Here is a 26511-nt window from a genome sequence, read left to right on the forward strand (position 1 = left end):
CAGTATCACTATGCTCAACAGACAGTACCACACTTCTAAAAGATGAAGAAGCGATGGCATTGCACTGGAAAGAACATTACCAGCATACCATACCAGCCTAAGTGGCCCAGAGTGCCTTCCTTCAGCTTTGGCTGGTGGCCCAGCTACACCCCTATCTGGACAGGGATAGCCTAACTACTGTTGTCAGGCAAGTCTTTAGCATATACACCACCAGGGTGCAAAGATCCTCCCAGTGCCCCCAAATTTAGTTGTGAGCGCCGTCATTGAGTCTGACAAGCACCACCGTTGTGAATGACAAGCACCACCACTGGAGCAGCACGTCTTTGGTAAAAGAGTGCCCAAAGTCGAAAGTCCTTTAGTGAAACAGTAGGTATACATTTTGGTAATACCTAGGTATATACAGTATGCATTTTTTCCTAGCTTGATCAAAATTATTTATTATTTCATAATAGGTAGATAGTTAAGAGCTTAGGTGGCTTCAGCGGCGGGCGCCTGGCACCCCCCAGAATTTGGCGCCTGGGTGCCCCACACCCCCAGGTAAAAACGGCCCTGACTGTTGTCTATGCTCTGGTAACCTCAAGGTTAGATTTACTGCAATGGTTCTACGTAGGGCTATCTCTGAAGATGGTTCGGAAACTTCAATTAGTGCAGAATTCAGTGGCCAGGTTGCTCACTGGAGCAAGATGGTTTGAGCATATTTCACCAATCCTGGTCTGACTGCACTGGCTACTGATTAGTTTCCAGGCCCAATTCAAAGTGCTGGTTTTGACCCATGAAGCCTCAAATGGCTCAGGACCACAATACCTCAAGGATCGCCTCTTTCCATATGAACCTACCTGGACCCTGAGATCATCTTCTGAGGCCTTTTGTCATGTGGAAGGACATGTGGATCCAGAACTGGCCTCCACAGTCACTTACGGACTCACTGTTAAAACCGTGTTCATGGAAGACCATCTTAGTCGTCTACAAGTAATCTCCAGAGAAGAAAATGATGTTTGCATTAATTGATAAATATGTGTAATGCTAGCTATGCGTAGATGTGTAGCTGGCTGTGGCACCATTGCACCCTGACTGCATGTGGATTTAGACTGAAGATGCAGGACGGGGGGGGGGCGGGGGGAGGAGAAATGGCTGTTTTGAGATCTGCCTTGAGACCGGCATGACTTCAGTCCAAGGTTGCTTCCTGTCACTTTGTGAGCTTCTCACAAGCCACCTCCTTTCTTCTCCTGCCTCCTGTTACCAGAATCCGGTGCCCCGTTTCTATTCCCAGTTACCACCACCTGCAGCTACACGATTACGCCTTGAGAAAGATCTGTCCCGTCTCTTTTCCTCTCCCTGCCCCCCCTTCTTTTGTTCATTGCCGCCGGTTTCAAATAAAGGCATCTGCCTGCCCCCTTTTCATCTCGGCGCCTACGGGCAAGATTGAAAGGGATCAGCTGTCCCACTTCAACATCCTTGCTCCACAGCGCCCCTAGTGGCTGGCTTAGTGGTACTGCAGCTATGGAACGTTCTGCAAGACTAAGAGCGACAAAGTAGCGAACACTCGAAACCAGATGCTTTCACTAGGAACTGCTCAGCTAAGAAAATGTCGCATCTCTCTTTGAAAAATTATTTTTCTTCCTGTAACCTTGTGTAAAATCGCTTGTAAAGGTATGATTTTGTTCCTAAACTGTAGACCAAGTGTGTTACGCCTTGCATCGTGGGAATCCTAATGCCATCCATAATCCCTAAAGTCACGCAGGCAGACTCTCCAGGCCAGGGGTCAGCAACCCGCGGCTCCGGAGCCGCATGTGGCTCTTTTAAACCTTTGCTGCGGCTCCGGGGCAGATACTAGCGAGGGGAGGAGGCGCATTGTGCACCCCGACATTCCCCACTGTGGCGGGCGCTGCACTGGCTGTGACGTCGCATGGGGGCGGTGCTTGCGACATCACCTGCCCGCCCGCTACATTGTAAGGGGCATGTACGCTGGTCACTGCACTGAAAGGGGGCGTGTACGCTGGTCACTATTTTGAAGGGGAGTGAAGAACACACACACACACACAAAAGGTAACTTGTTAATTTAACATTTATTTCTATGAGGAGGAGTAATTCTGAGGGGTCAAAGAAATAATAAAAAAGTGACAAAAAGTTATTTTTATAATGACGAGTTTTGTGGCTCCCAGTTTTTTTTTCCTTCGGAAACGGGTCCAAGTGGCTCTTTTTGTCTTAAAGGTTGCAGACCCCTGCTCCAGGGGAAATCCCACCTTTAAGGGCTCTGGCAATTGTTTAACGATTACCACTCTTATCCAGGGGCTTTTGCATAATGGGTGCTGTATTGTTGCCTTAATGGGTCACAGGAAAAACCTGTTTCTAGCCCAAACTCCAGAATGTAGCTTCTCCGCCTGGAGGTGTGATGCATCTGTGACACTGACCCCATGGGACTTGGGTGTTTGGGAAAGAAAAAGACTTAATTTTTTCTCCTCAATGTAAAGTTATTAAAAAACCCACACACTTTCTCCAACTTTGGTTGACCAATAAACTGACCAAAGGCTTAATAGCCCACTTTGCAGTGCATTACACCTGGTTTCTCTTCTTGTTTCTTCTCCGCTCTGACCGAGGAACCTAGCATCCAGCTGGGAGTCGCCTCAGGTGCTCTCTGGCAACACTAGTGACAATTGCTTCACTTGTGGCAAATTTCCCATTCTGCTAGCATTACATTCTGTGTCAGAAATGGCATGTAGCCAGCAGGCGCATACAAAGGCATGTACTTCAGGGCATGCGTACAGGGCTGGAAGTCCCAACTGATAGCAGGTTTCCCTTCATATGAAGTAGCTTGCCAGCCTGCAACCAAGGCTTGAACCTTTACTTTACCTTTTGACCTGGGGGACAGACAAGGCAGACATGGATCTGCCCACTCCTTCACTGCCCACTTCTGCCATCCACAGAGGTCACACAGAGAGCCAGTGTGGTGTAGTGGTTAAGAGCGGTAGTCTCGTAATCTGTGGAACCGGGTTCGCGTCTCCGCTCCTCCACATGCAGCTGCTGGGTGACCTTGGGCTAGTCTCACTTCTCTCAGCCCCACTCACCTTGCAGAGTGTTTGTTGTGGGGGAGGAAGGGAAAGGAGAATGTTAGCCGCTTTGAGACTCCTGCAGGGGAGTGAAAGGCGGGATATCAAATCCAAACTCTTCCTCTTCTTCTTCTTCACCTGCTGTGGTGAGAGGACTCAAAGCAGGCAAGGAGGGGGGCTTACTACACTTCCCTTTCCTTTGCTCTTTCCAGGCACTGTCCACACTTTAAAGCTCTATGTCCGAGTGGTCTTTTTTCTTTTTGGTCTAGAGCTCTGCCCACCAAAACCCACTCTTTAAAGTTCAATCAGACCAAATGGAAATCCACAGAAAACCTGACTTGATGTTTGCTTCAACTGAGCGTGAAAGAGCGGGTTTTCCCAGGCAAAGATGGGAGGGGAGAGAGGGAGAGAGAGAACCACCATGCTGGGACATGGAGCTTTTAAGCATGGACTTGTGCCTGGAAAGAGAGGAGCTAAAGGTAAGTGTGTCTGAGCCCTAAGCATGGAGGACAGAACTGGGGAAGAAATGGTGGGAGGAGTCGCAGTCGCCTTGTTGTCTCCTACTCCATGGATGGCAGAAACATGCAGTACATGCAACCTCCTGCAAGGAACTGAACCAATGAATTCCATCATCTATGAAGCAGCCAAAGCTGCACAGAGAACCTCAATATAGATGAGTGCGATTAGGCTGATGCTGAAACATCCTAGCAGCACCTTCTCCCCTCTCCACCCACCTCTGCAGCAAGCAACCTCCCAAGGACAGTAGCTGTCCTGTCTCCATGTGTCCTCTGCCAGTCACGCTTCCCTCCTCACTTATAGCATTACAACTTACCTTTGCCCCAAACACTGCAATTCTAGGCAGGCACAGAAGAAGAAAAGGCACAGAAAATGACACTGCAAAGCTTTGCTTCCTGAGAATCTGTTCTCTTTTGGAAAAAAAAACAACAGAACAAAAACAGTTTGTAGCTCTGAAGACTGCAAAGATGTGTTTGAATTTTTTGGGCAATACCCCCTGAAAGCTCAGAAGCAAGAGAGGTGGCTGTTACAAGATTTCCAAAGCTCAGGCAGTGGGGCTCCCCTGCCCCCTCGGTATGAACAGCAGCAGTAGAATAAATAATGCACTAAAGTAAGAAATAAAAATAATAGAAGTATGCAAAGTAAGAGAAGTTATGAAACTTTGCTTAATTTGCAAAATTTATATAGGTCACAGAACTCACCTTTCTCAATATTTTGGTATCTTTAAACCTGCTGAATATAGCCCTGCATGTGGCAGTCTGGTCTGGTTGAGCCCCCCATCATGTAGTCTCAGCGTAATGTCATCACCTTTTCAAACCATACCCAGCCCAGGTGGAAAAACCACCCCTGAACCACCCTGGATTTTACTTGAACAGTCATGCCCTGCCCCCAAACATCCCAAATGTGTTTTATCCCCAACACGAACCCTGGAAAAACAGCCACCCCATGCTGACAAATGACTCCCCATGGGACCTCAAGCAACATCCTGCTATGCCTTAGGCTCTGCCCTTGACTCTTCCTCCCACCAAATGCTCCTGGCTGCCCCCTGGAAGTCGCCCTTCAGCATCAGCCCCATTTTGAGAGACTGCACCAATGGCGTTGTAGCTTACAGCAACCCAGCAGCTCCGCACTGGCTCGTCGCCTCCATTGCAAAGGCATTGCAAAGCAAGAAATGCAACAGTTAAATCTGGAGGGGGCATCATCCCTCCTAGGTTTCTGTGAGATACACCCAGGGCTGTTTCTTCCCCAGTTCTCAAGTGTACTCTTAGGTGAACAGCAGTTTTTCCTGCTTTTGCAAAGTTAGGGTCTAGTTATTCCAAATTGTTCCTGGAACTGGAATTCAAGCCCTTTGTCTGGTTTGCTTCCTAAAAAATTAAAACAAAAACATTTAAGGCTCAAGATTCAGTCCTGCTTCCTCCCAATGCATCCACAGGCTCTCCCTCCAGTGGGTTTTCCAGCCCTGCAGGACAGCAGTCTTGGCTCCCATTCTGAGTCTGGAACTTGGAGACAATCCTGGCAGTCTCCGGAGTCATCTCAAAGTGCTTGCGCTGCCCACGAGTGTCTGGCGAGTTGCTGCGGCTGTTTGTACCTTGCTCCAGGAGATGGCCTCCTGCCTCTGAGCCAGCCATGGTAGCAGCCAGCAGGGGCAGACTGGACACTTTGGGGGCGACAGTGCGAGGGTGCTTCACAGGCATCCGGCTGAAGCGCCCCCTGGTCTGTGGGCTGACATTGGCAGCTTCAGGGTCAAGTATAGCGTCATTCTGTTTGGTGCCATCACTGCTGTTCAACTCTGAGTGAGGAGAAGAGACATTATGGAGAATTAGGGAAGCAGACAACCTATTGAATGTATCATCCCAGGAAGCAACAAATCTTAGCTTGAAAGATGTCCCAAAGCAATGCTTATTAAAAGTTAATGACGACGAAAGCTCTTCTTTGATCACTTCCTTTGTTGGGCTTCCCCAAGCACTGGAGTTGAGGTGGAGAGACACTGGGAGGAAAATGGTGGTTTTAATCCATGGCAGAGATTTAAATAAAGCAGGAATGATAGGACAAGGAGTTGTTTTTTAAAAAACACACAAAAAAACAAAATAAAAACTAGTTTTATGATGGAAAAATAGCAGAGATGGATGCAACACAGAAGCTAACACAACAGAGCCTTTCTAAACTTCCTTCTTGCTGTACTCAAACCTTGTTTTAAACTGCCATTCCCCCCCCCCCAGTGTCACTTCTGCCTGCTCTATTCAAACCTCTGCCATTATTTAAAATCACCAGTGTTCCTCCATCCCTGCTTTATTGAAACCTCTGCCACTGTTTAAAACAACCACTTTTTTCCTCTCTGTGTGACTTTACAGCCCTGGTTCACTCATTTCTCTGCCATTGTTTAAAACTGCAATTTTCCTCTCAATGTCTCTTTATCTCCCTTTACTCAAAACTTCTGTCGTTGTTTAGAACAGTCCCTTCCCCCTGCTTTCGGTGTATCTCCCTGTATCTCCAGTACTCAAACTTCTCCCTTTCCATTTCCTTAGCTGCCTCATGTGAGAGATATAAAATATGCAATGCTCTAAAATACTCCATAGTACTTTCATACAATGTTTTGACAATGAAGGTCCTTTAGTCAAACCTCTGCTGTGGTTTAAAATCACCGTTTTTCTTTCAGTTCTCTCTATCTCTGCTTTACTCAAATGTCTGCCATTTCTTTAACCACTTTCCCCCTCTCACTGTCTCTCCCTTCCCACTCCTATGCCATGACCGCTGCTGTCGCGCAACCTGCCTTCACTTTTGTACCCCCACAGCACCATAACTTCACGCCAAACCAGGAGTGATGTGGCAATACAAATCCTCCTATGGGGGGGGGGTCATACCTTTCTTATTATATCGAGATATAATGGCCATTCTAATACTAGAGCAGGCAAAATTTAGAATGCAGTGGCTTCTCGAAATGTTGATATAGAAACATTATCTAGAGAGACAGGGTGTCTGGAAGTTATGAGGGAGACATTGTGGATCTTAATGGTTTGGAGGAAGAGTGGGGCACTGTTGAACCTGAAGAATACAATATTCTCTCCCCAAAATAGGAACCAATATTCTTTAAATGCCTGATCAGGATCTAGGAAAGAACTTTACCTATGGTTTCCCCACTTTCAGGAAAGTGGGTTTGCTCCATACACTGCTTCTGCCTGGCAGAATCCACAGCAGTGCTATTGTCTTCATCCAGATATGGCTTAGAGGAGGACTTCTGTTGGAAGGAAAAGCCATGTTTGTGAATCTGTGTATTGAGCTCCCCATATAGCCACACCTGTATGAAGGTGTGGCTGCTGCAAGAAAAGCAAACTTGCAAAAGGACTTTCAAAAAGTTAGAATCAGAGTCAGAGGGAAAGAATCCCATTACTGTGTGTGTATATAATCATTTAATTACAGAATTTCATTTAAAAGTTTTAAATTCAAGTGCCACATTTAAAAAAAAAATGTGTTGGGGGGTATTTTCATTATTTTATAAATATTTTTGTTTCAGAATGTTCCCTGGTGAAACATCCATTTTGCTCACATTTTGTTTTCAGAATTTGAAACTGGTCACTGCCATTTGTCATATTATGTGGTTTTGAAATGTCAAAAAATGGATCTATTCTGATAAAGTTGAAATGTTGGCAAAATTTCGCTCCCCCCACCCCCATACACTGCTTGGCAATTTATTTTTAAAAATTGAGATCCTTGTAAAATGTAGAACATTGGTGTCTCCATCGCAGTTTGCACCACAGAGGTCAACCACATGCAGACTGACAAGCTCAGAAGAAAAGATGGAGGCAACAGAATATGAGAAATGAGGGATCCTTGTATGCCCAGTAATCATAAGGCCTGTTACTCATATAGGCAGTAGTCTTAGAACCAAAGGATGTGCTGAGCACATGGATTGTACTGCGTCAAACTACAGATCAGGGACTGCATTTTGAATTTTCTCCCATAAAACACTGCTTGCATATATAAAGCTTAGAAGAAGAGTTCTAGGCTAATTTTTCCCTTGACATGTTAGGTTTTCATGTGCAAAAGGTCATGCATATGTGACTCAAACATGCAATTCCTTTACCTGTAGCAAAAAGGGGTTCAGTCCAAAACAAAACCATCATGTGATTCTTCCACAGCTCAGCTCTTATAGTAAATTCAGAAATGGTCCACATTACCTAGTACCATCAACCTTGACTAGTAACAGCTTGATATGTCTCAAAAAATAAAAAATAAAAAAAATCACCTGAGATCCTTTAGCTATAGAAACCAATGGTAGCTGTCAGTGAGGTGCCCTGGCTCTCCCAGCTTCCAAGCACCGCATGCCGCAGGCACTTATGGAAGGAGCTTGGCCCTGGGCAATACAGTGGAGCCAGTCCATTGCTCTTGCCCTTCTGTGCCTGCACAGTGCTGAGCTCCCTGGGCCTCAGCTGCCTCCCTCCAGGAAGCTGGGAGAGCAGCAGCATCTCAGCCCACCAACAGCGACTGGATACCAAGGACAGAATATGTGGCCACATGTAGGGAAGGCATTTGTACTATAACCTGGCTATTTTCACTCCTGTCCTGACCTTAGCAGCTACAGGACAACAACATGGTATGATCATTTTTCTCCTGACCTGGATACAGTCATGTTGTCCCACCAATGTCAAATACTCCTTTTATACATGATGATTTCTATATTGAATCTGGCATCCTGTGTTTTTGCAATTACCGTATTTTCCCATGTATAAGACAATGTTTTTGGCTAATTTTTAAAGTCATAAATTGGGGTTTGGTTTATACAAAGATGGTGAATGCACAGGGGTTTTAAGAAACACTACTTACCTTCCTGCGGCTGCCATGAAAAAGCTGCCAGAACCAGTTCTGCCAGCCATCACAGGCTGATTGCCGGGAGGATCTTTACATTTTCTAGCAAATGTCTGGGTTGGATTGTGTGTTTGGCGGGGGGACTGGGGGTTACACTTTGCCCACTTGGCCAAAAAAAGCTCAACAACCTTCTGCTGCCACCAATCATCCAGATTTTCACTTCTAGAGATATGGCAACCCTAAAATATTGATTTCTTAATTTTGGGTTCAAAAAAATAGGGGTCATCTTATACACAGAAAAATACGGTACTTCCTCTATTCTAGCACCACCATTTTGAGGGGTGCCCATGGAAGTATATCTGTAGAGGCAATGTGGGAAGGAGTAGGGAAATGAAGGGAAGCATGTGCTTGGGAATACCGCCCCCACTCCTACCTCAGAAGGTGCATCAACATCTCTTTCACTGGTTGAAAGAGCTTCATTGGTAATTGCTTCTTTCAAAGAGTTTTCACGTTCACAAAGCACAGATGGAGGCAGGTCATCCATCCCAAAAATCCTTTCGTAGTTGAGGATGAGAAACTCAATCAGCTGGGACTGGTACCCTGAGTCCACGAGGCACGACATGGAAACTTCATTGCTCAAGGGAGGGTGGATTAGTGTGGGCCCAAATATGATCCCCAGGTTGTTGGGAGACATCTTGTTATCCTCATATCTCTCAGCCACTCTTGAGGGGGGAGGAGAGAGAATGAATCATCAAAGGTCTGAACCTAAACATTTTCCAGAAATGGGAGACACTGAGGTGCTTAGGCTACATTTTCAGTAAGGTAGGTAGTCATTTTCATTTTGTGACTTTGTGAATTCAGGGCTTCTCCACTTCATTCTGAGAAGCATCTCCATGGTTGGCATGCATGGGATGGGACCTTCATCACTGGTGCCATTCAATAGGGGCTGTGACACTTAGGCAACTGCATTCCACATGGTACAGCAATGATGATAATGTCAGAGAAGGGATCACATTTTCCCAGCAGTATAATATTGCTGCTTGAGTACTGGAAAAATACAATACCCCTTCAGGAGTGCTACCTTGAGGGAAGAGCCTAGACCCTACATAAAACATGAATAACCATTGTAGCTTTATACTATTGGTACAAAAGTAGTTGTGCTAACCTATTACCTGAGGTTCCCCTCACCTTGCAAGGATTTACTCTGGAGTTACCCTCTTCTCTTTACAATCTTCTGTTTTGTAGAAACACAGGAATCTTCCTTATACAAAGTCAGATTATTTGTCCATCTAGCCTAATATTGTCTACTTTGACTGGCAGCAGCTCTCCAGGGCTCCAGGCAGAGATCTTTTCCATCATCTGCTCCCCAACTGTTTGAACTAGAGATGCTGGGGATTGAATGTGGCACCTCCAGTTTGCAAAACATGCGTTCTGCACATGAGCCTAGCCAGGATTTTTGTTGTGGGGGCAGTCAAAGTTGTTGAGCCCCCCTTGGCTATGCCCATGGTTCTGCAACTGAGCTGTGAATCTCCCTGCATAAGAATTCCCAAATCATTAGTTGCAGAACTTTAGCAAGATGGAGAGGTTTTTGTATGAGGTTTGGGGCTGACTGGGTCTCACGTGAATGACTGATCTTCTTATAGAGCAACCCCAGGGAAGCTTCTGAGGAACTTCAAGGGTCACTGGATTCAGGTTGACCACCATTTCCCTAGAAGAAGATGCCACTAAGGTTGTGTGACATATGTTTGCATCAATGCGCAGCTCTGCCCTTAAGGAAGATGCAAACAGGTTTTTGTGGCTTGTGGAAGCTATTCTCAGTTTTTGAATTCTTGATCAGATACCATTTTAAAAGCATCTGGGGATGGAAAACATAAATTTCATACAGCACTATAGCTTCGGGGGTGGGGGCTAGCTAGGTTTTTTGCCCTGGGTGAAGCCTCCAGAGGGGCGCCATTGAGGCTCCCAGTCTACGTGTGTGTGAACATAAATGCACATGGGGTGTCAAACTGGGTCTGACTTGCGTGAAATAAAGTTTAGCTTTGCCCCTGGTTTTATATGTTCTACTGGTAGCCTGAGCCCTTGGGAGAAAGCAGGACACCCAAGTATCATGCAGATAAACACAGGCAGTGGCGTAAGGAGCCCCAATGAGACCTGGGGTGGGTGGGCTCACACTGCTTCATAGGGCCCTGGGCTTTCTAGGTATGAGTGGCTTTGTGTTTGCCCTGCAGCTTTCCCCTGCAAAACACTCTTTATTGCTGAATTGGAACAAATGGCAATCTGCAGAAAACCCAGTTGCCATTTGGTCCATTTCAGAAGGAAACAGCAGGTTTTCCCAGGGGAAAGTGGCAGGGCAAACAGAGGTGTGGACCAATGGATCTGTATTGAAACCGGATACTGTTAAGAGTTAAGGATATTTATACCCCACTTTAGAGCTCTGCAAAGAGCATCCAAAGCGGCCCTTATTCCTACAAGAAAAGAGCTCAGGAGTCACTGCTGGTCTCCCTGTTACCTGTAGAGGTGAGCAATGAGGTGCCGTAATGTGTTATAATTTGTTGGTAGCAGTTTGCGCAGTAAATCCTTGGCACTCTTGATGGGATCTGCCAAGGTCTTGGCATCAGCCCCTGTTCTGTATTCCATTCTCTGCACGCTCCTGGAGAGAGCCATGAAATCATCATACAGCTCGTACGGGAGCACAGGACTGGAAAGCTGTAAGAAGAAGGGAGGAGAAGATTTAGAAAACCCCCCCCCTTTACATGCGACTGCAAACGTTTTCAGAGAAATGAGCGAACCACTTCCAGCAGAAGGTAACGGTAAAAGCTCTTGTTTTCAAATATACCTTCCTTTTATTTTAATTGTATTGTTTTATTGTGTCATCGTTTGCTGTCCTGGGCTCCTTTGGAAGAGCGAGATAGAAAATAATTAATTGATCATCACAATCTTGTAAAAAATGCTGGTCTCCCAGGAGAAGAGCCTTCCTCCTTCAGCCACAGATCTACCATAGCATCTGGAGAGCCTACAGTTGCTTTCGACAGTACAAAGAACAATGGAAAATAGAGAGCAGAGCAGATGCAACAGAACCATGGGCAGTCATGGGATGCCCTAACTACTCCAGGCAGGGGTCACCGACATTTTGGGGGGCCATTTGAAAATTGTTTTGGTCACCATAAACCCACACCCACATGCACAAACACTTCAACCAAACCCTAGAGATGGGAAGGGAAATTGATTCAGTTTGCATTTAAAGAAGAAGATACCTAATTCACACACTGTGAAAAAATGCAGGTACTGGAACAGAGCCATGCTTCAAAATTCACACTTTTCTGTAATTAGCAGCACAGCTCTCCAGCCCAGCAATGTGCACAAAAATACATATAGTTGAGAAAAATGTGCACAAAACTGCCTATATTAGAGAAAATCACATGCAAAAATGCATTATATTAGAGGAAACAGCACAGCTCTGGGGGGGGATGTGCATAGTAGAAGTAAGATGGTATACAAGCACATGCATATGAGGAGAAGTTTGCCCTAAAACACTTATGATTTTTATGAGGACTTTAATTTTTTTTAAAAAAATTGCAAAGAAATGTGGAATTGTGGAGAACTGAATGTTGGAAAAATATGAAACCGAAATTGCCCATTTTGCCCATTTCTACTAAGCACACACCACAACCTATTCTACTGGCTACAACAGAATGCTTCTTTCAAGCCTAATTTCAGTGAAAGCTGAGGATCCTGGTGACCCCTGAATTAAGGGTTACTGTGCACATACACAATAAATAAAAATACATAATAAAACTAGTTAGAAATATCAGGGAATAAAGGAACAGAAGGAGCAGAATAACTACAGATTGGGGCACGTGCTGTGCAACTCATGAGCAAGCAAGAAGGAGCAGCAATGCCACAATAAACAAGACTAATGTAGAGTGTCTAGGACTTGTCGATCAGAAGGTCGGCGGTTCGAATCCCCATGACGGGGTGAGCTCCCGTTGCTCGGTCCCTGCTCTTGCCAACCTAGCAGTTCGAAAGCACGTCAAAGTGCAAGTATATAAATAGGTACCACTCCGGCGGGAAGGTAAACGGCGTTTCTGTGTGCTGCTCTGGTTTGCCAGAAGCGGCTTAGTCATGCTGGCCACATGACCCAGAAGCTGTACGCCGGCTCCCTCGGCCAATAAAGCGAGATGAGCGCCACAACCCCAGAGTCGGCCACGACTGGACCTAATGGTCAGGGGTCCCTTTACCTTTAATGTAGAGTGTGTGGGAGTTTTGTAGTCAAACCTAACAATGCATACCTGTGCTAGTTAGTATGTGAAGGGGTTAAGGACTACAGAGTTCAAAATTACTAGAGTAGACTCTGTGATGTCACATCCCCTTTCCTCCAAGGAGGGAGGAACTAAAGGTTTCATATTCCTTCCCCTCTCCCTTTGAACCATGTAAGTTGAGCAGATGTCTGAGCCTGGGACTTCAGACTCAGTCCACATGTTTGAGAATCACTTCTGTATTTTGTAAGCAAGAATACCTTACTTGTGTTGTTTCTGCTGTAGGATTGAACAACGCATGAGTGAGACCTGTGATTACTGAAATAAAGCATTTAAACTTACTAAAAGTTGTGGTCTATTAAGCTCAAGAGGGGCAGAGTCAGGGGAGAACTGTAAGCACTCATATTGGGACATTTAAAAGTCTAACGACCTATATTTCCCATGCTTTGTAAAAGCAGTCTAGATCTGTGTTTTAAACTCTGCTGGGGGCTGCTTTGGCTGAAGTCAAGCCCCACACCCTATTTCTGAATTCATGCAGTCAGCTGTTTTTCTTTGTAGTTCCCCACATATCTGGGACTTCAGGATTAATTGGTATTCACCAGTTATTTCCCAACAGATTGAACCCAGTTGCATGTTTATTTTTTTATATTACATTTGTTTCCACCTTTAGATAAAATAGCACACACACCCGAAAAGGGTTGGGGATGTGTAGCTTGATGAGTTCCCAGAGTCTGCTAAAGACATAAACTTTGGGAAATCACTCTCAGGTTTAGAGAAATGAAATTCCAAGGATGTCTCCCCCTCCATTTCTTACCTCCTTAAGGAAATGTTTAAGGACTCCAGTGATGTCATGGGGTGAATGATCCGAGAGCTCCACCAGCCTCCAGCCACTCTCAAAGGCCTGACACAGCCTCTCCACCCGTGATTTGGCTCCACTGATGCGGTAAATGCCCTGCGTCAAGGACAAAAATGAGACTGGGCCTGAGGCCACCACACATGATGTATGTGTCAGAAAGGGACCTGGGATTTCTCTCTGACTCAGCAGGGAGGCGGAGGTGTGTGTGCACAAGACTGGACTGCTAGCACATGAAACTGGGAAATCCACATGGACTGAAACTCTGAGGTAGCTCTTGAAGGCCATAAGCAGACGCCTTAGCTCACCAGGAAGTTAGGACTACCGGCAGAGTGAAAAAAAGAGTCTAGGGATGCCTCACAACTCTCTGACCCCCCCCCCCGCTGTTTCCACCCCCCCACTTTCTGCACCTTCCCTGAACTGCTGCAATACAGACACGCAAAGAAGCAGACAACCTGTCTTTTCTTCATAGGTAAGCACCTAGATCCTGCCACAGCACAGTCTGCTCCTCATTAGAGGTGAGGCTGTTCATTACCTTAAAAATTCCCAATAACTGGGAACTCCCACCACTGTCTCCTTACTGCGATAGGATATACGCTCAATTCTTCACCAGAAATCCTGTTCTGATCCCTGCTTATTTGTGGGATTTCACCAGGCATGACTCACGCATTTCTTTAGGATTAATGTCTAGAACTTTTTTTGCTCTGGTTTGCTGCACTTGCACAGAACTGAGGAATAGAAATGAGCCAATCATAGTCTAATAGTTACTCAATTAATTCAGCCTTTATGTTTGGGCAGCAGACATATGTTTATGTCTTTATGTTTTGCTGCTCACTCTGGGTTCTGAGAGGTATGGAGTTTGAGCACTGATGGATTTCTGCATGCAGGGACAAGTTACCTGCACTCCCAGGGCACGCCTTTCTATTTCCGAGGTACACTTTGCCACAATGAACGGCACTTCTTCTGGGAAATCCCGTGACACTTGAAGGAAGTCGATCCCAAAGAGCAATGCCCGTGCCGGCAGTTTCTGGTGACCACAGCTGATGAGGAGGCTCTCCAGGCATTTCTTGTGACAGGTCAGGCAGCACTGCAAATGGCCCAAAGATCCCGTGTTACTCTGGCTGAACTCTTCCCCAGCCCCAAAGGGGCCCCTTGCTAATTTCTCACATCTCAGTACTCTGAGGCAGGTGTAATGCACCAACAGCAGAGGAAAAGCATTTCCATTTGTGCTTCATTCTCTTTTCCAGGGTCCACATCCAGACACAGGGGGAGTCAGAGCACAAACTCCATCTTCTTTTACATGTCTCATTCACATTTGCAATCAAATCTCATTGAAAAACATTCATCAAGTGGAGTTAACTTCACACAAGTGGAGTGTGTGAGGATATGGCGAATGTTCAGGACAGCCTGTCTCAGGGCAAAACACGGAACTAGATTAGTAGATTTACAGCAGCATCCTATTTATGTTCACACAGAAGTAGTGCTAAGTATACATACAGTGGCGGAGGAAGCCTCTTGGGCGCCTGGGGCGGTGTGCCCAGGGGCGAGGCAAGGGCGGGGCACACTGTGGGGCCTCTAGAGTCTGCCTGCCTCCTCCCACTCAGCTGCCCTGCAGCTGGGGGGGGGGGGGGAGGCAGCGGGTGGACCTTTTGGGCAGTGCGGAGCCTGCGGGCGCTCAAGCCACCACGTCTCTCTCAGGAAAGACACATGGCTCGGGCGCCCTACAGGCCCCGCGGTGAGTGCTGCCTGGCATTTTGTCACCCACCTCAGTGGTGACACTTGGGGTGCACCACACCCCCCGCACCCCACTTCCTCTCCCCTTGTATATATACGATCGCAACCAAAATCCTAATTATTTCCAGAATTAAAAGTCTAAGAATCTGCCTGAGGGCTTTATGCTGTAAGCTGGGGCCAATTTGTGTGCCTCTCCCTTTCCAGTGCCCAAGTGCCAGCCTGCCTGAGATCTGAACCTCTTGTTGCAGCAAAGCAGTTCCCTTTAATGCTCACTGACCTCTTCACATTCTACGCCTTTGAGCACTACGTTCTCACATTCTCTGCATTTTGAAGGGCCCCTCAGCTTCCGCAGATGGTGGGTCTGAGCAGCACTGGACAGGCTGATGTTCTTAAAGTGGTAATGGGACAAGCCATTTTCAGAGGCAGCATCAGTGAGATCTGAAAAGAGGGTCAGGCATGTGACTATTGTCCTCTGTTAGACTGCAGACATGGCTTCTAGATTAATAGTTAAACATGCACCTTCTACACAGAGAACAGATAGCAGAGGGTGGGAAGGACTAGAATACACAAAGGAAGGTTCCTTCAAACTCAGGCTCAAAAGGCTCTCAAGTGCCAGGGGGCTGGGAAAGCTGGAGAAGGTAAAGCAGGGATGGACTTCCAGGTTAGCGCCTCCGGCAATGGCGGATTTCCTCTAATCTAGAGGAATCCGCTCTGCGAAAACTAGGGTCTGGACCGCCACGGCGAGGCAGAGACCCATTAAAAACCGCAGGCAGGAGAAGCCTGTGGACCTGGGATTCGGCTGGCACCTTTTGTGCCTCTCCTACTCGCGGGGAAACCCAGTTTCAGGGATCCGGAGCAACGTGGGGTGAGCGACGCGGTGCTTCGAATCAATCGCTTTTTTCGTGGAGCGAAGCCGCATTGCTGTTGCTGGAGAGCGATGACTTTTTCCTGTGGACAATTGGACTTTAAACAACTACTTGTAAGTAGAACGGAAAATTGGATTTTCAAACATCGTAATTCGGCACTGAAACGGGAAGGTTCTAAACAGGAAGTCCGCCTTCCATTTTGTAAATAGATCAAAGCAAAGACGTTGCAAGCTAAAGTCTGGGAAAAGCCTTCTGTAAAGGATTAAATTTTCACCATTTAAAATATTAAACCCCCCTTGGAAGCAGGAGAAGAGGGGGAATTCTTTTTGGACTGTTTAAGCCTGCAGGAGAGAGAGTGAGGAGAGAGAAATTACCACCGTTTTGAACCTGGGACCGGGCTGTCAGTAAGATTGATGGTTTGGGAAAACTCATTGACTGTGAATAGAACATATGCTGATAGATAGCTAAATAAGAGATATACATTGTTTCCACTGCTTTCCTCTGCATTTAAAAAGGAGAAAAAAGTAACTGAAAATTGAAAATTAACTTTGTTACTGCATTTGGGTCTAAAAGGACAGATACAAATAGAAATTGTTTCCTCTAGAGGGAGCCTTTGAAACTGTTGCAGGAGTGAAGGAATTTTCCAGTTAGAATCAAGGACCGTGAGAAATAAAAGTGACCTTGGACAAGAATGTCAAAACAAGAAGCCCTAGTGAATGCATTTTGCAAGATAAGTGCTCTACTGGAACAACTTCATGAGAAGACGGATGTGATGGTTAATAAAATTGACAATTTGGGACAAAAAACAACTGATTTTGGACAAAAAGTGAACATTTATACAGAAAATATTCGGGTATTGACTCAGGAACCCATCTTGAAATGGCAAGCTGTGGAGAAGACGATGGAAAAAACTGCTTCTGAATCTCAAGCAATACAAGTGGAGGGCTCGTCTTCACAGAGACAATTTGATGGATATAAGCTGATGCCATGTGTGATTGATTTTGAAAGTCAGATTTGGAGAGACGATGTCCTGCTTGGATCGGAGAAGGAAAGTTGGACAGACTCCCTTATGAAGGGATCCCCTGGACTTTGTGATTCGGATCTGGGCCAGGGGGAGATTGGAGTTGTGGAGGCCTTCAGCCTCGAAGGGACTTTGGAGCATGTCCTGAAACATCTTTTGGACTTTAGTTTTGACTATGGAGTATGGGCTGACCTGTCGACAAGAAATAAAGGAACTGTCAAGATGGAAGTAAAGTGTAAGCATAAATTTAAAGAAGACCTGCAGAAGGGACATGGAGAAGAGTTAAGAGCCTCGGAGAGAAGATCACCAGGTTGATGGGCTATATAGAACTGATAGAAAGGACTGACAGAATCCGAGACCAGGGAGAAGAGACGGTGGAAGAAGATTGGAATAAAATTTAAAAATCTATTTAGAGAAATATTGTAAAATTAATGAATGCTAGGAAATGTTGGAATGAAATTACATGACTTTAGTAGAAATATTATGAGTTAAGTATAAATAAATTTTAAGGTTTTGATGGTAAGATAAGGTTAAAATAAATTAAGATAACTAAATGATAGCAGTGAAAGACGGAAAGGATTTGCTGATATAATTAATAACTGGAATACAAAAATGGGAGGTGTGAGGAGGTCGAGGAAATAAGTTAATGAAAGATAAGAATAAATATTGGATGTGTTTTTAATTGTTTTTGTGTTTTTTGTGTTTTGATGTATTGTGTTTTGTTGTTTTTTGCTTTCTTTTTATGTATTTTTTTATTCCTTTTTTTCCTCTTTTCTTTTTTGTGTAATCTTTAAACTTCTAATAAATATTATTTTTTTTTAAAAAAAGAGAAGGTAAAGCAGGAACCTTGCCCCTTCTTAACCAGATACGTGGAAATGCAGCAGCACCCTGGGCCGGCCCTCACACGGCGGGTTCGCTCACATTTCCACTTGCCTTGTGTCAAGAAAGTGATTCAAATGTGGTTAAATTTCTTGTGGGTTGACTTTCCATTCTGCTTTTTTGCTGTTGATTTCATTGTAATTAGGCCAAGAGACATTACTACCTTGCAATTTGTCCCTCCAATCCTCTTCAGATATTGAGTCCACACAGAAATCCCAGCATCCATAAAGCCCCTTTAATTCTGGCATGGCAGAGGAGATCACGTGGTAAAATCGTTCCTGAACAGTACCATTACATGATCAAATTTCCCCCTCCCCTGTATGAAACATATTACCTTTCCGTAGAAAAATCTACATCAGAAAAAGGACACGAGCCCTTCATTTTCCCCAAAATGTAGGTTTTCTCCTGGGAGGCGTTTTTGCTTTTATGTGGGAACATTCAACATGCAGTCTTCACCTGCAGTCTAAACCTGTACATGCCCAGAACTGATTAACCTCATGATCTGCCATTTGTCTAGCATTTGGAGTTATAGGACTCTTCCCTCCCTCGTTCATTTCCCCAGTCTGTGGCTTGTTTCTTACCATGGTCATAGGCTTGCATTAAATCTTTGCCTTCACAGTCCTCAGAGGAGGACACAGTGCCTGTGGATGGAGCTTTCAACAACTTCTTGTGGCCTAGACATGAAGAACAGATTAAAAACAGAAAAGGAAGCCACTTAAGAGCCAGAAACCAGTTAAATTCAAAGTCACACAGGATTCTGCTTAGGATGCTTCTTCTGTGAAAAAAGAAAATCCTTCCTTGAAAAGGAAAAAGTGCTCTACAGTTTTAGGAACTGGGTTCAGTTTAACCTATAGACAGCCTTGTTGAAAATTTAGACCATCTTTGTTTCACTGCAATATTAACAATTTGTTTTTCCCCCCTAATGCTCCAGCTACTTATCTCAAGGTAAATATAGAGATGCTCATGGTAACTGGGTCTAGAACTGGAAAAGTTAATTGGCGGAATTCAGCATTGAGTTATTACAGATGTTCTGTCTGTACAAACATCCCTCTTCTGTTCTGGGGTTCTCCTGCTCTCCCAGAATGAATTGCGGGGGGGGGGGGGGCACATGGAGTGAAGAGAGTGGAGGGAAAGCCAATTGGACAAGCAAAAGCCCTTGTACATCCCGCCCAACGAAAATGCCCATCCATTACAGTTCCTGGGTACAGGCTTTCTCCTGGATACAACCAGGAGAGCTTTCTTATCAGCTTCAACATACAGTGGGCGCTCGGGTTGCGAATGTGATCCGTGCGGGATGCACGCTCACAACCTGCAGCATTCGCAACCCGCAGTGGCGCGTCTGCGCATGTCATGTGCGGGTTGTGATTTGGCGCTTCTGCGCATGTGCGGCCGCCAAAACCCAGAAGTAACCCATTCCGGTACTTCCGGGTTTTGGCAGGTCCATAACCCAAAAAAACGCAACTTGAAGCATCTGTAACCTCAGGCATGACCGTATTTTTTAGAGAGAAAGAATGATGTTGACACTACCAAGCATACCCTGGCAAACTCTCAACGGGACCACTGCAATGCACTGTATGGCTACCTGTAATGGTTCTAGGGGTTGCTCATGCGTAAGCTTGTCCCAACCTCTGGCTGGGTTGCCTGAGTGAACCTTTCCTGTCCAGGCAGCCACTCGCCCGTGACTGTCTCAATCGCTGGCAGAATCCGTCAATGGGTGTTTCTTAAACTTCTTCCAGCAAAGAAGCTCTTTGACGCCAAGTCTCCTCCTACTCTCCCTGCGCGAAAGCCTTTTGCGCAAGGAGGGAGTAGGCAGCGGAGGACCTTCCTCTCCCCGCTGGTCCCTGGCAAGGAATCATGGGATCGCCTCGCCGATTCCCCCATCTGCCCCCCTTCTCCACTGGAGCTATGTTGATTCTCTTCACCAGAAGACAGGCTGCCTCTCCCACTCCCGGGACGCTCTCTGGGATCCCTTTGGAGCTTGCTCTCTCCCTCGGACACTGATGGCAGTTCCCTGACACTACCCTTGAAGAAAGTTCAGAAACTTTTATTGGTCCAGATTTGTTTATTTACATTAAAGTTTATACCTGGATTTCCCTCTCCATACTAAAGAAGTCCAAAGCCACTAACATCAATTAAAGCAAATTTACACAAATAACCTGGTATTTAATCTTTTATTGAATGTGTTGGCCTAGTGTGGGGCTCCGAGGTGAGCTTGGCTGTCTGGCTGGTGTACCGGCCACCTAGCGCACCAGCAGCCACCCTGTCAGGCCTGCTGGAGGCGGTGGCTGGCTGGGCCTTGGAGTTCCCTAACCTATTGGTATTGGGGGACTTCAACATCCATGCTGATGCCACTCCCTCCTCACAGGCTCTGGACCTGGTGTCTTCCATGGCGACACTAGGGCTCTCCCAGTTTGTTTCGGGCCCCACACATCAAGCAGGCCACACACTGGATTTGATCTTTGGCGTCGGTATAGATGTGATCATGTTTCCTTCAATGAAGGTGCCATGGTCTGATCACTACGCTCTGAAAGCCAGGATTGACGTTCCACCACCACCCTGCTTAGGTGGCGAGCCGATTTGGGCTCGCCCGCAGAGGCTGATGGACCCTGCTCCCCCTGGCGACTGAGCTTGTTGAGGGCTGGAATATCCAGCTCCTAGCAGCCATCGATGAGATCGCACCTAGGCGCCCTCTGCGACCCCACAGAAACTGGGCTCCCTGGTTTACCGAGGAGCTTCGGAAAATGAAGCGGGACCTCAGACGGCTAGAGCGAGTATGGCAGGGTGCCCGTGACGGAGCCTTAAGAACATCTTATAGGGTTTTTATGAAAACCTATGAGATGGCAATGAAGGCCGCTAAGAAGTCCTACTTCTCGGCCTCCACTGCATCCGCTAGCTCTCGCCCGGCGCAATTATTTAGTATAATTAGGTCTTTAACGTCCCTTGAAGGACAGCCAAATTTAAATAACAATTTGACACACAGCTGTGAGGCATTTGCGAGCTTTTTTGCGGAGAAGGTCCTGTTGCTCCGCCATGACCTCCCTGCCAATTTGGATACAATAAGGGAACTGGAGGCCCCTCGACTGCCCTCGGGTCCAGTATTGGACCACTTTGACCGGATATCCCCAGCCGATGTGGACACACTCCTCCGAGCTGGAAAGCCCACCACCTGTCCTCTTGACCCGTGCCCGTCTTGGCTGATTAGAGCATGTCCAGACGAGGTGCGGGCCCCCCTGGGTGATATCATCAATTTGTCCCTTGGCACCGGGATATTCCCAGGGGAACTGAAGGAGGCAGTGGTGTGCCCGCTCTTAAAGAAAACATCATTAGATCCCTTAGATCTATCCAATTACCGCCCGGTTTCAAATCTTCCATTCCTGGGTAAGGTGATTGAGAGAGCGGTTGCTGAACAGCTTGGTAGGTTTCTGGATGAAACATCAGCTCTTGATCCATTCCAGTCTGGCTTCCGCACTAGTCATGGGACCGAGACGGCTCTGGTCGCCCTAACAGATGATCTCCGCAGGCAGCTGGATTGAGGCGGGTCGGGGCTGCTGATTCTTCTAGACCTGTCAGCAGCCTTCGACATGGTCGATCACGAACTCCTGGACCACCGCCTTGCTGACGTGGGGATCCAGGGCACAGTCCTCCAATGGCTGCGCTCATTTCTCTCTGGTCGGGGACAGAGGGTGGCGCTTGGGGGGGAATTGTCATCGCGCCACTCCTTGGGTGTGTGGAGTGCCTCAGGGTGCGATTCTCTCTCCGATGCTTTTTAACATCTTTATGCGCCCCCTCGCCCAGCTTGTCCGGAGTTTTGGGCTGGGTTGCCATTAGTAAGCCGATGACACCCAACTCTATCTGTTGATGGATGGCCATCCTGACTCGGCCCCAGACACACTGACCAGATGTCTGGAAGCTGTGGCTGGATGGTTACGTGGGAGCCGGTTGAAGTTAAATCCTTCAAAGACAGAGGTCCTCTGGCTGGGACGGGGCGATATGGGATTGAGGCAACTCCCATCTCTTGCGGGGGTGCAACCAGTGCCAGCATCGTCCGTTAAGAGTTTGGGTGTAATCTTCGATACCTCCCTCTCTATGGAGGCACAGATTATAGCTATAACAAAGGCGGCATTTTTTCATCTCCGCCAAGCTAAGCAGTTGGCTCCTTATCTCTCTCGCCCTGACCTAGCCACTGTGATCCACGCGACGGTCACCCCCAGACTGGATTATTGTAACTCGCTCTACGTGGGGCTGCCCTTGAGACTGACCCAGAAACTCCAGCGGGTGCAGAATGCCGCAGCGAGACTCCTTATGGGGTCGTCGCTGCGAGATCACATTCATCCGGTACTATACCAGCTGCACTGGCTCCCGGTGGAGTACAGGATCAGGTTTAAGGTGCTGGTTTTAACCTTTAAAGCCCTATACGGCCTAGGACCCTCGTACCTACGGGACCGCCTCTCCTGGTATGTCCCACAGAAGAACTTACGGTCTGCAAATAAAAATATCCTGAAGATCCCAGGCCTCAGAGAGGTTAGGCTGGCCTCAACTAGAGCCAGGGCCTTCTCGGCCGCAGCTCCAATCTGGTGGAACGCTCTGTCACAAGAGACTAGGGCCCTGCGGGACCTGACATCTTTCCGCAGGGCCTGTAAGACAGAGCTGTTCCACCAGGCCTTTGGTCAGGGCGCAGCCTGACCCCCTCCCTCGGCAATCTGCACAGAATCTTGCTTAATGGTTGCCATCAATTTGATTTTAATTATTTTTTATAATGAAAGGTTTTTAGAATGTTGGATTATTTTGATTGCTGTTAGCCGCCTTGAGCCCAGCTTTGGCTGGGGAGGGCGGGGTATAAATAAAAATTTATTATTATTATTATTATTATTATTATTATTATTATTATTATTTGCAACATAAGGAATGTTTTAAACAGAAAATCACACTGTAGAACTTATGTAAGATGATGATGAAATAGACAAGTGGGAATTCCATGGGTGAGATTTGCCTAAGGAGCCCTGTCAGAGGAGCCCTGAGTCAGGGTCTCCGTAGAGGGGCTTTCCGCTTCCTCCCCCCACCCCACCCCCAAAGTTGGGTCCCAGTTGGGGTGTCAGGAAAAACCCCAGAACAGTGCATGGAGGAGCGGAGATAGCTTTATCTGGCAAGCTTGCAGGGAGGCATTGTTTGCAAGAGATGACACTGAACTCCACCCCAAGTTTCTGGCACTGTCTAAGTTCAGAACACAGAAGATATGCAATTCTGTATAGACATCAATTGTGACGTGGGGTGGTATTCAGCTAAGCTTTAATCATAGTAGATTCACTGAAACTAATGAACATGACTAATCTGAGGCCATTAATTACTCTGAGTAAAATGAAGCTAAATACCACTCATGTTTTCCTGCCTGCTTTTTTAACTTATATTTTTATAGCTTGCGTTTCAATGATGGAGAGTGTGGGTGCTTAAAGCATTGCCCACCCCCAAAACAGAAAATGCATCACCCCCCCAAAAAAAGGACAAAGGAAATGCATAAAATTTGCAGATGCTAATTTATATGTATAGACGCAAATTTAGAAATAATTGCTATAATATAAATAGACTCAGTGCCTCTGCTTTCCCTTATTAGGGATCTTTATTTGTCAATTGGACTTGGGCTGCATAGACCTTCAAATTGCCCTCTGTAAAGCAGGACATGGGGCCACACTAAGAATGGGTTCCCAGTACCTGCGTGCTGCAGGCTTGTACGTCAGTCTCTGCAGGCAACATTTGCAGATCTGGGCTCTCTTTAATATCTTTTCCTTAAATATGGATACTGCTGACATGAAATAAGAGTATCAATTCAGAATTTTGTTTTAATATTATGGGTATTTTATTTACAGCACACTCTTCCTGCAGACTCCTGGTGGTTTTCCATCCAGGTCCACAGTTACATAGCTGCAGTGAATTTGCAGCATCACTTCCTCCCAGACCATTCATGGGGCCTCCAATTCAGAATGTATTAATGCATTAATTCAATTTTTAAAAGATAATTTAGGTATTGCAAAGGAAGCACAAATTAAATTGCCATTCAGTTTTTTTAAAAGGCATATTTGAAATTCAAAGCCCACTTTTGAAAAACAAATTAAAACCTGGTATTTTAAAGTGATTTGTTTGCCCTTAATAGAAGAGGCACATTGCAAAAAAATAACCAAGCATGCAGATTTATATGTGCTGAAAAACAAAGTTATGTGGAAAAACCTGAAGGCCTCGTGTTAATGGATGTTTATTATTTTGCAACATTTCATACTTTCCTCTCACCTGGGCTGGAGGCGGGTGACTCTAAGGACTGGCCCTCAGTACTCCCGCCCAGACTTTCCGTGTCACTGTGGGAGGATTTGCTGCCACCTGGATAACAGAATGAAACAAAAGCTGTGTGCAACTCATATTTTCACTGTGATGTAGGCAATACGAGAGCACTGTCATCGCCCACAGTTTCAATTCACGCATGCAGCTCAAATGTGTTTTAAGGTTTCATAACCCAGTCAAACTGAACCTGTAAACATCCAATTCCCTTTGCTAATGAAGGAGGATTGGGGCCGGCACCACTGTAACAGACAGGGGTAAATCACTGGGGAAATGTGATGTCTTTACATAGTCAAAGAAATGGGGAGCAGCAGCCAGGAAGACTCGTCTGACTTAAAGGAAGCAGAGAACAGCTGCTGGACAGTTCACAGGTCAGAAGGCATGACGAAAACTGTTCACTTTGGCCAGTGCCTACACTACTCAGGGGAATTCAGTCTGACTTCTACTAGACTGAGGTAATTTCATTGCAGCAAGCTGCAGCAATCTTATAGAGGAGATGCCCTGTTGCGATTCAGTGGCGAATCTACCCTCTAGGCAGCTTCTCCAGAGTTAATCACCTTCTGTCTTTCAGGCAATCTGGACAGGGATTCCACAAACACATAGCTTTCGAGGACAGTATGAAGTTACCTTTTCAGCCAAATAATATAATAATATAACAATAGTTTGGGGGGAGAGGTGATATGGATAGCTTTCAAATCTTTTATGAAGATAGGAAACAAAACAAAACAAAAATAGAATTGTAAAATGTTGGGTGAGGGTGTCTGATGTAGACATTAGAAATTTTCAGCTGCTGATCCTTGTTCTGTCTCCACCTTATTTCCACTATGGTCTGAAAAGAGCATCCAAGAAACAGGGCTAAGACGTGAGGATCCAGGAGACTGAAAAGGAAGTCTGGGGCTCCCGAAATGACTAGTTAAGACCTGGGACAGGCAGCTGGTGGCCCACAAGCTGGACTCAAGAAGCATTTTTGTGGCCCTACCGACTCTCAGTCAAAGTATGTTTAAGACACTGATCTCTCAGTTTGACGTGCTAGGAAAATAAGATTTTCAAATGGTAACAAATAGAGATATCCTTCACTTTAAGAATACACCCCCCCTCTCATTTTTTATGTTTTTATGTGTGAAATCATATCTATAAGTTCTGCTAAATCTGAACTTTTATGTCCTCCTTAATATCCAAGCTGTTACTGTTAGAAGGCGCCAGAGTTTTAAATGAAGTCTACCAATGCATGGAGAAGAGGGTTTTCCCTGATACTACAAAGTTGCCCCCCACCTCAAACTAGCAATCCCAAGGTAGAGTGGCCACCTTGACCCCAGTCACTGAAGGGAGAGCATGGGGTTTGGACAGCCCTGGTCTGTGGGTCGGGGCGCAGCGGTGGTGCCACCCTCTGAGCACTTGCGGTGCTGCGGATCCCTGGACAGGGCAAGGCCACAGTGAGGCCAGGGCACGCAGCTGCACGGACAGGAGCCCTGGACTGGCTCTGCATGAAAGCAGGCCCAACCTCAGCCCCGCCCCTTCCAGGAAACCTGTTGTGATGCCAGGCTGGCCCCACCACACAGGCTGGTGCTGGGTTCTGGACGGGGTGGTCCTTGAAATGCGTCGTTGTCTTTCCTCGGCCCTTCTCTCCACCCCAGCCCTGTGAGAACCATTCACTGATCTAGCTGGGCCATGGCAAGAATTATGGAACAAAACTGAAGGACAATAAAACAGAAAATTGACTTTAATGTAAACATAACTTACTTTGCTCACTGCTTGAGGACGATGGCTTCCCAGAGGCATCTTCTGAGGAGCTGCTGAGGTCAGCCGCAGATGATGAGATACGAGTATTGTGTGAAGCATTCTTTCTTCTGGCATTGGTGGGGGGTGACCTGAGAAAGCAATGCATCTGTCAAGCACTTCAGTTTTCTCAAAGGATGCAAACATTTAATGGTCAGTAAAGAACTTGTTCATGAGTTGGTGCGATGGTTCAATGGTTTTGCCACTGCAGGTGGCAGGCTGGTGCATTTGCTGCTCCCATCATGTGTAGGCACACTAGCCTTCATCAAGCAGCTAGCTGGAAGAAGATATTTCTTGTTTTAAAAGGACAGAAGAGCACCTCTACCTGTGGAGATGGTGCTGCACCTCCAACATTCTCCAACAAGCCAGACTATGTGCAGTAAGAAAAAAGATGGAAGATGTACTGGCAAACCATAGGCAAATGGAGGACAGCTTT

At 46.2% G+C, this 26511-nt stretch overlaps 1 protein-coding gene across 5 annotated transcripts in view; it reads right to left on the minus strand.

Moving 5' to 3' along the window:
* Nucleotides 1–3950: 3950 nt before the first annotated feature.
* GMIP (GEM interacting protein) overlaps nt 3951–26511 on the minus strand; it is an 83667-nt gene continuing 61106 nt past the window's right edge. For all 5 annotated transcript variants that reach the window (XM_083428216.1, XM_083428218.1, XM_083428217.1 and 2 more), the window contains exons 12-21: nt 26040–26167; nt 24255–24341; nt 18557–18649; nt 15487–15647; nt 14374–14562; nt 13437–13574; nt 10876–11072; nt 8800–9088; nt 6687–6798; nt 3951–5352 (exon numbers count right to left, since the gene is read on the minus strand). In XM_083428216.1, coding sequence (XP_083284342.1) covers nt 4958–5352; nt 6687–6798; nt 8800–9088; nt 10876–11072; nt 13437–13574; nt 14374–14562; nt 15487–15647; nt 18557–18649; nt 24255–24341; nt 26040–26167 — 1789 coding nt within the window. In that variant the 3' untranslated portion in view covers nt 3951–4957. The remainder of the gene's footprint in view (nt 5353–6686; nt 6799–8799; nt 9089–10875; nt 11073–13436; nt 13575–14373; nt 14563–15486; nt 15648–18556; nt 18650–24254; nt 24342–26039; nt 26168–26511) is intronic.

Source organism: Podarcis tiliguerta (assembly GCF_965153285.1).
Source record: "Podarcis tiliguerta genome assembly, chromosome: 2".
Classification (NCBI taxonomy): Eukaryota; Metazoa; Chordata; class Lepidosauria; order Squamata; family Lacertidae; genus Podarcis; species Podarcis tiliguerta.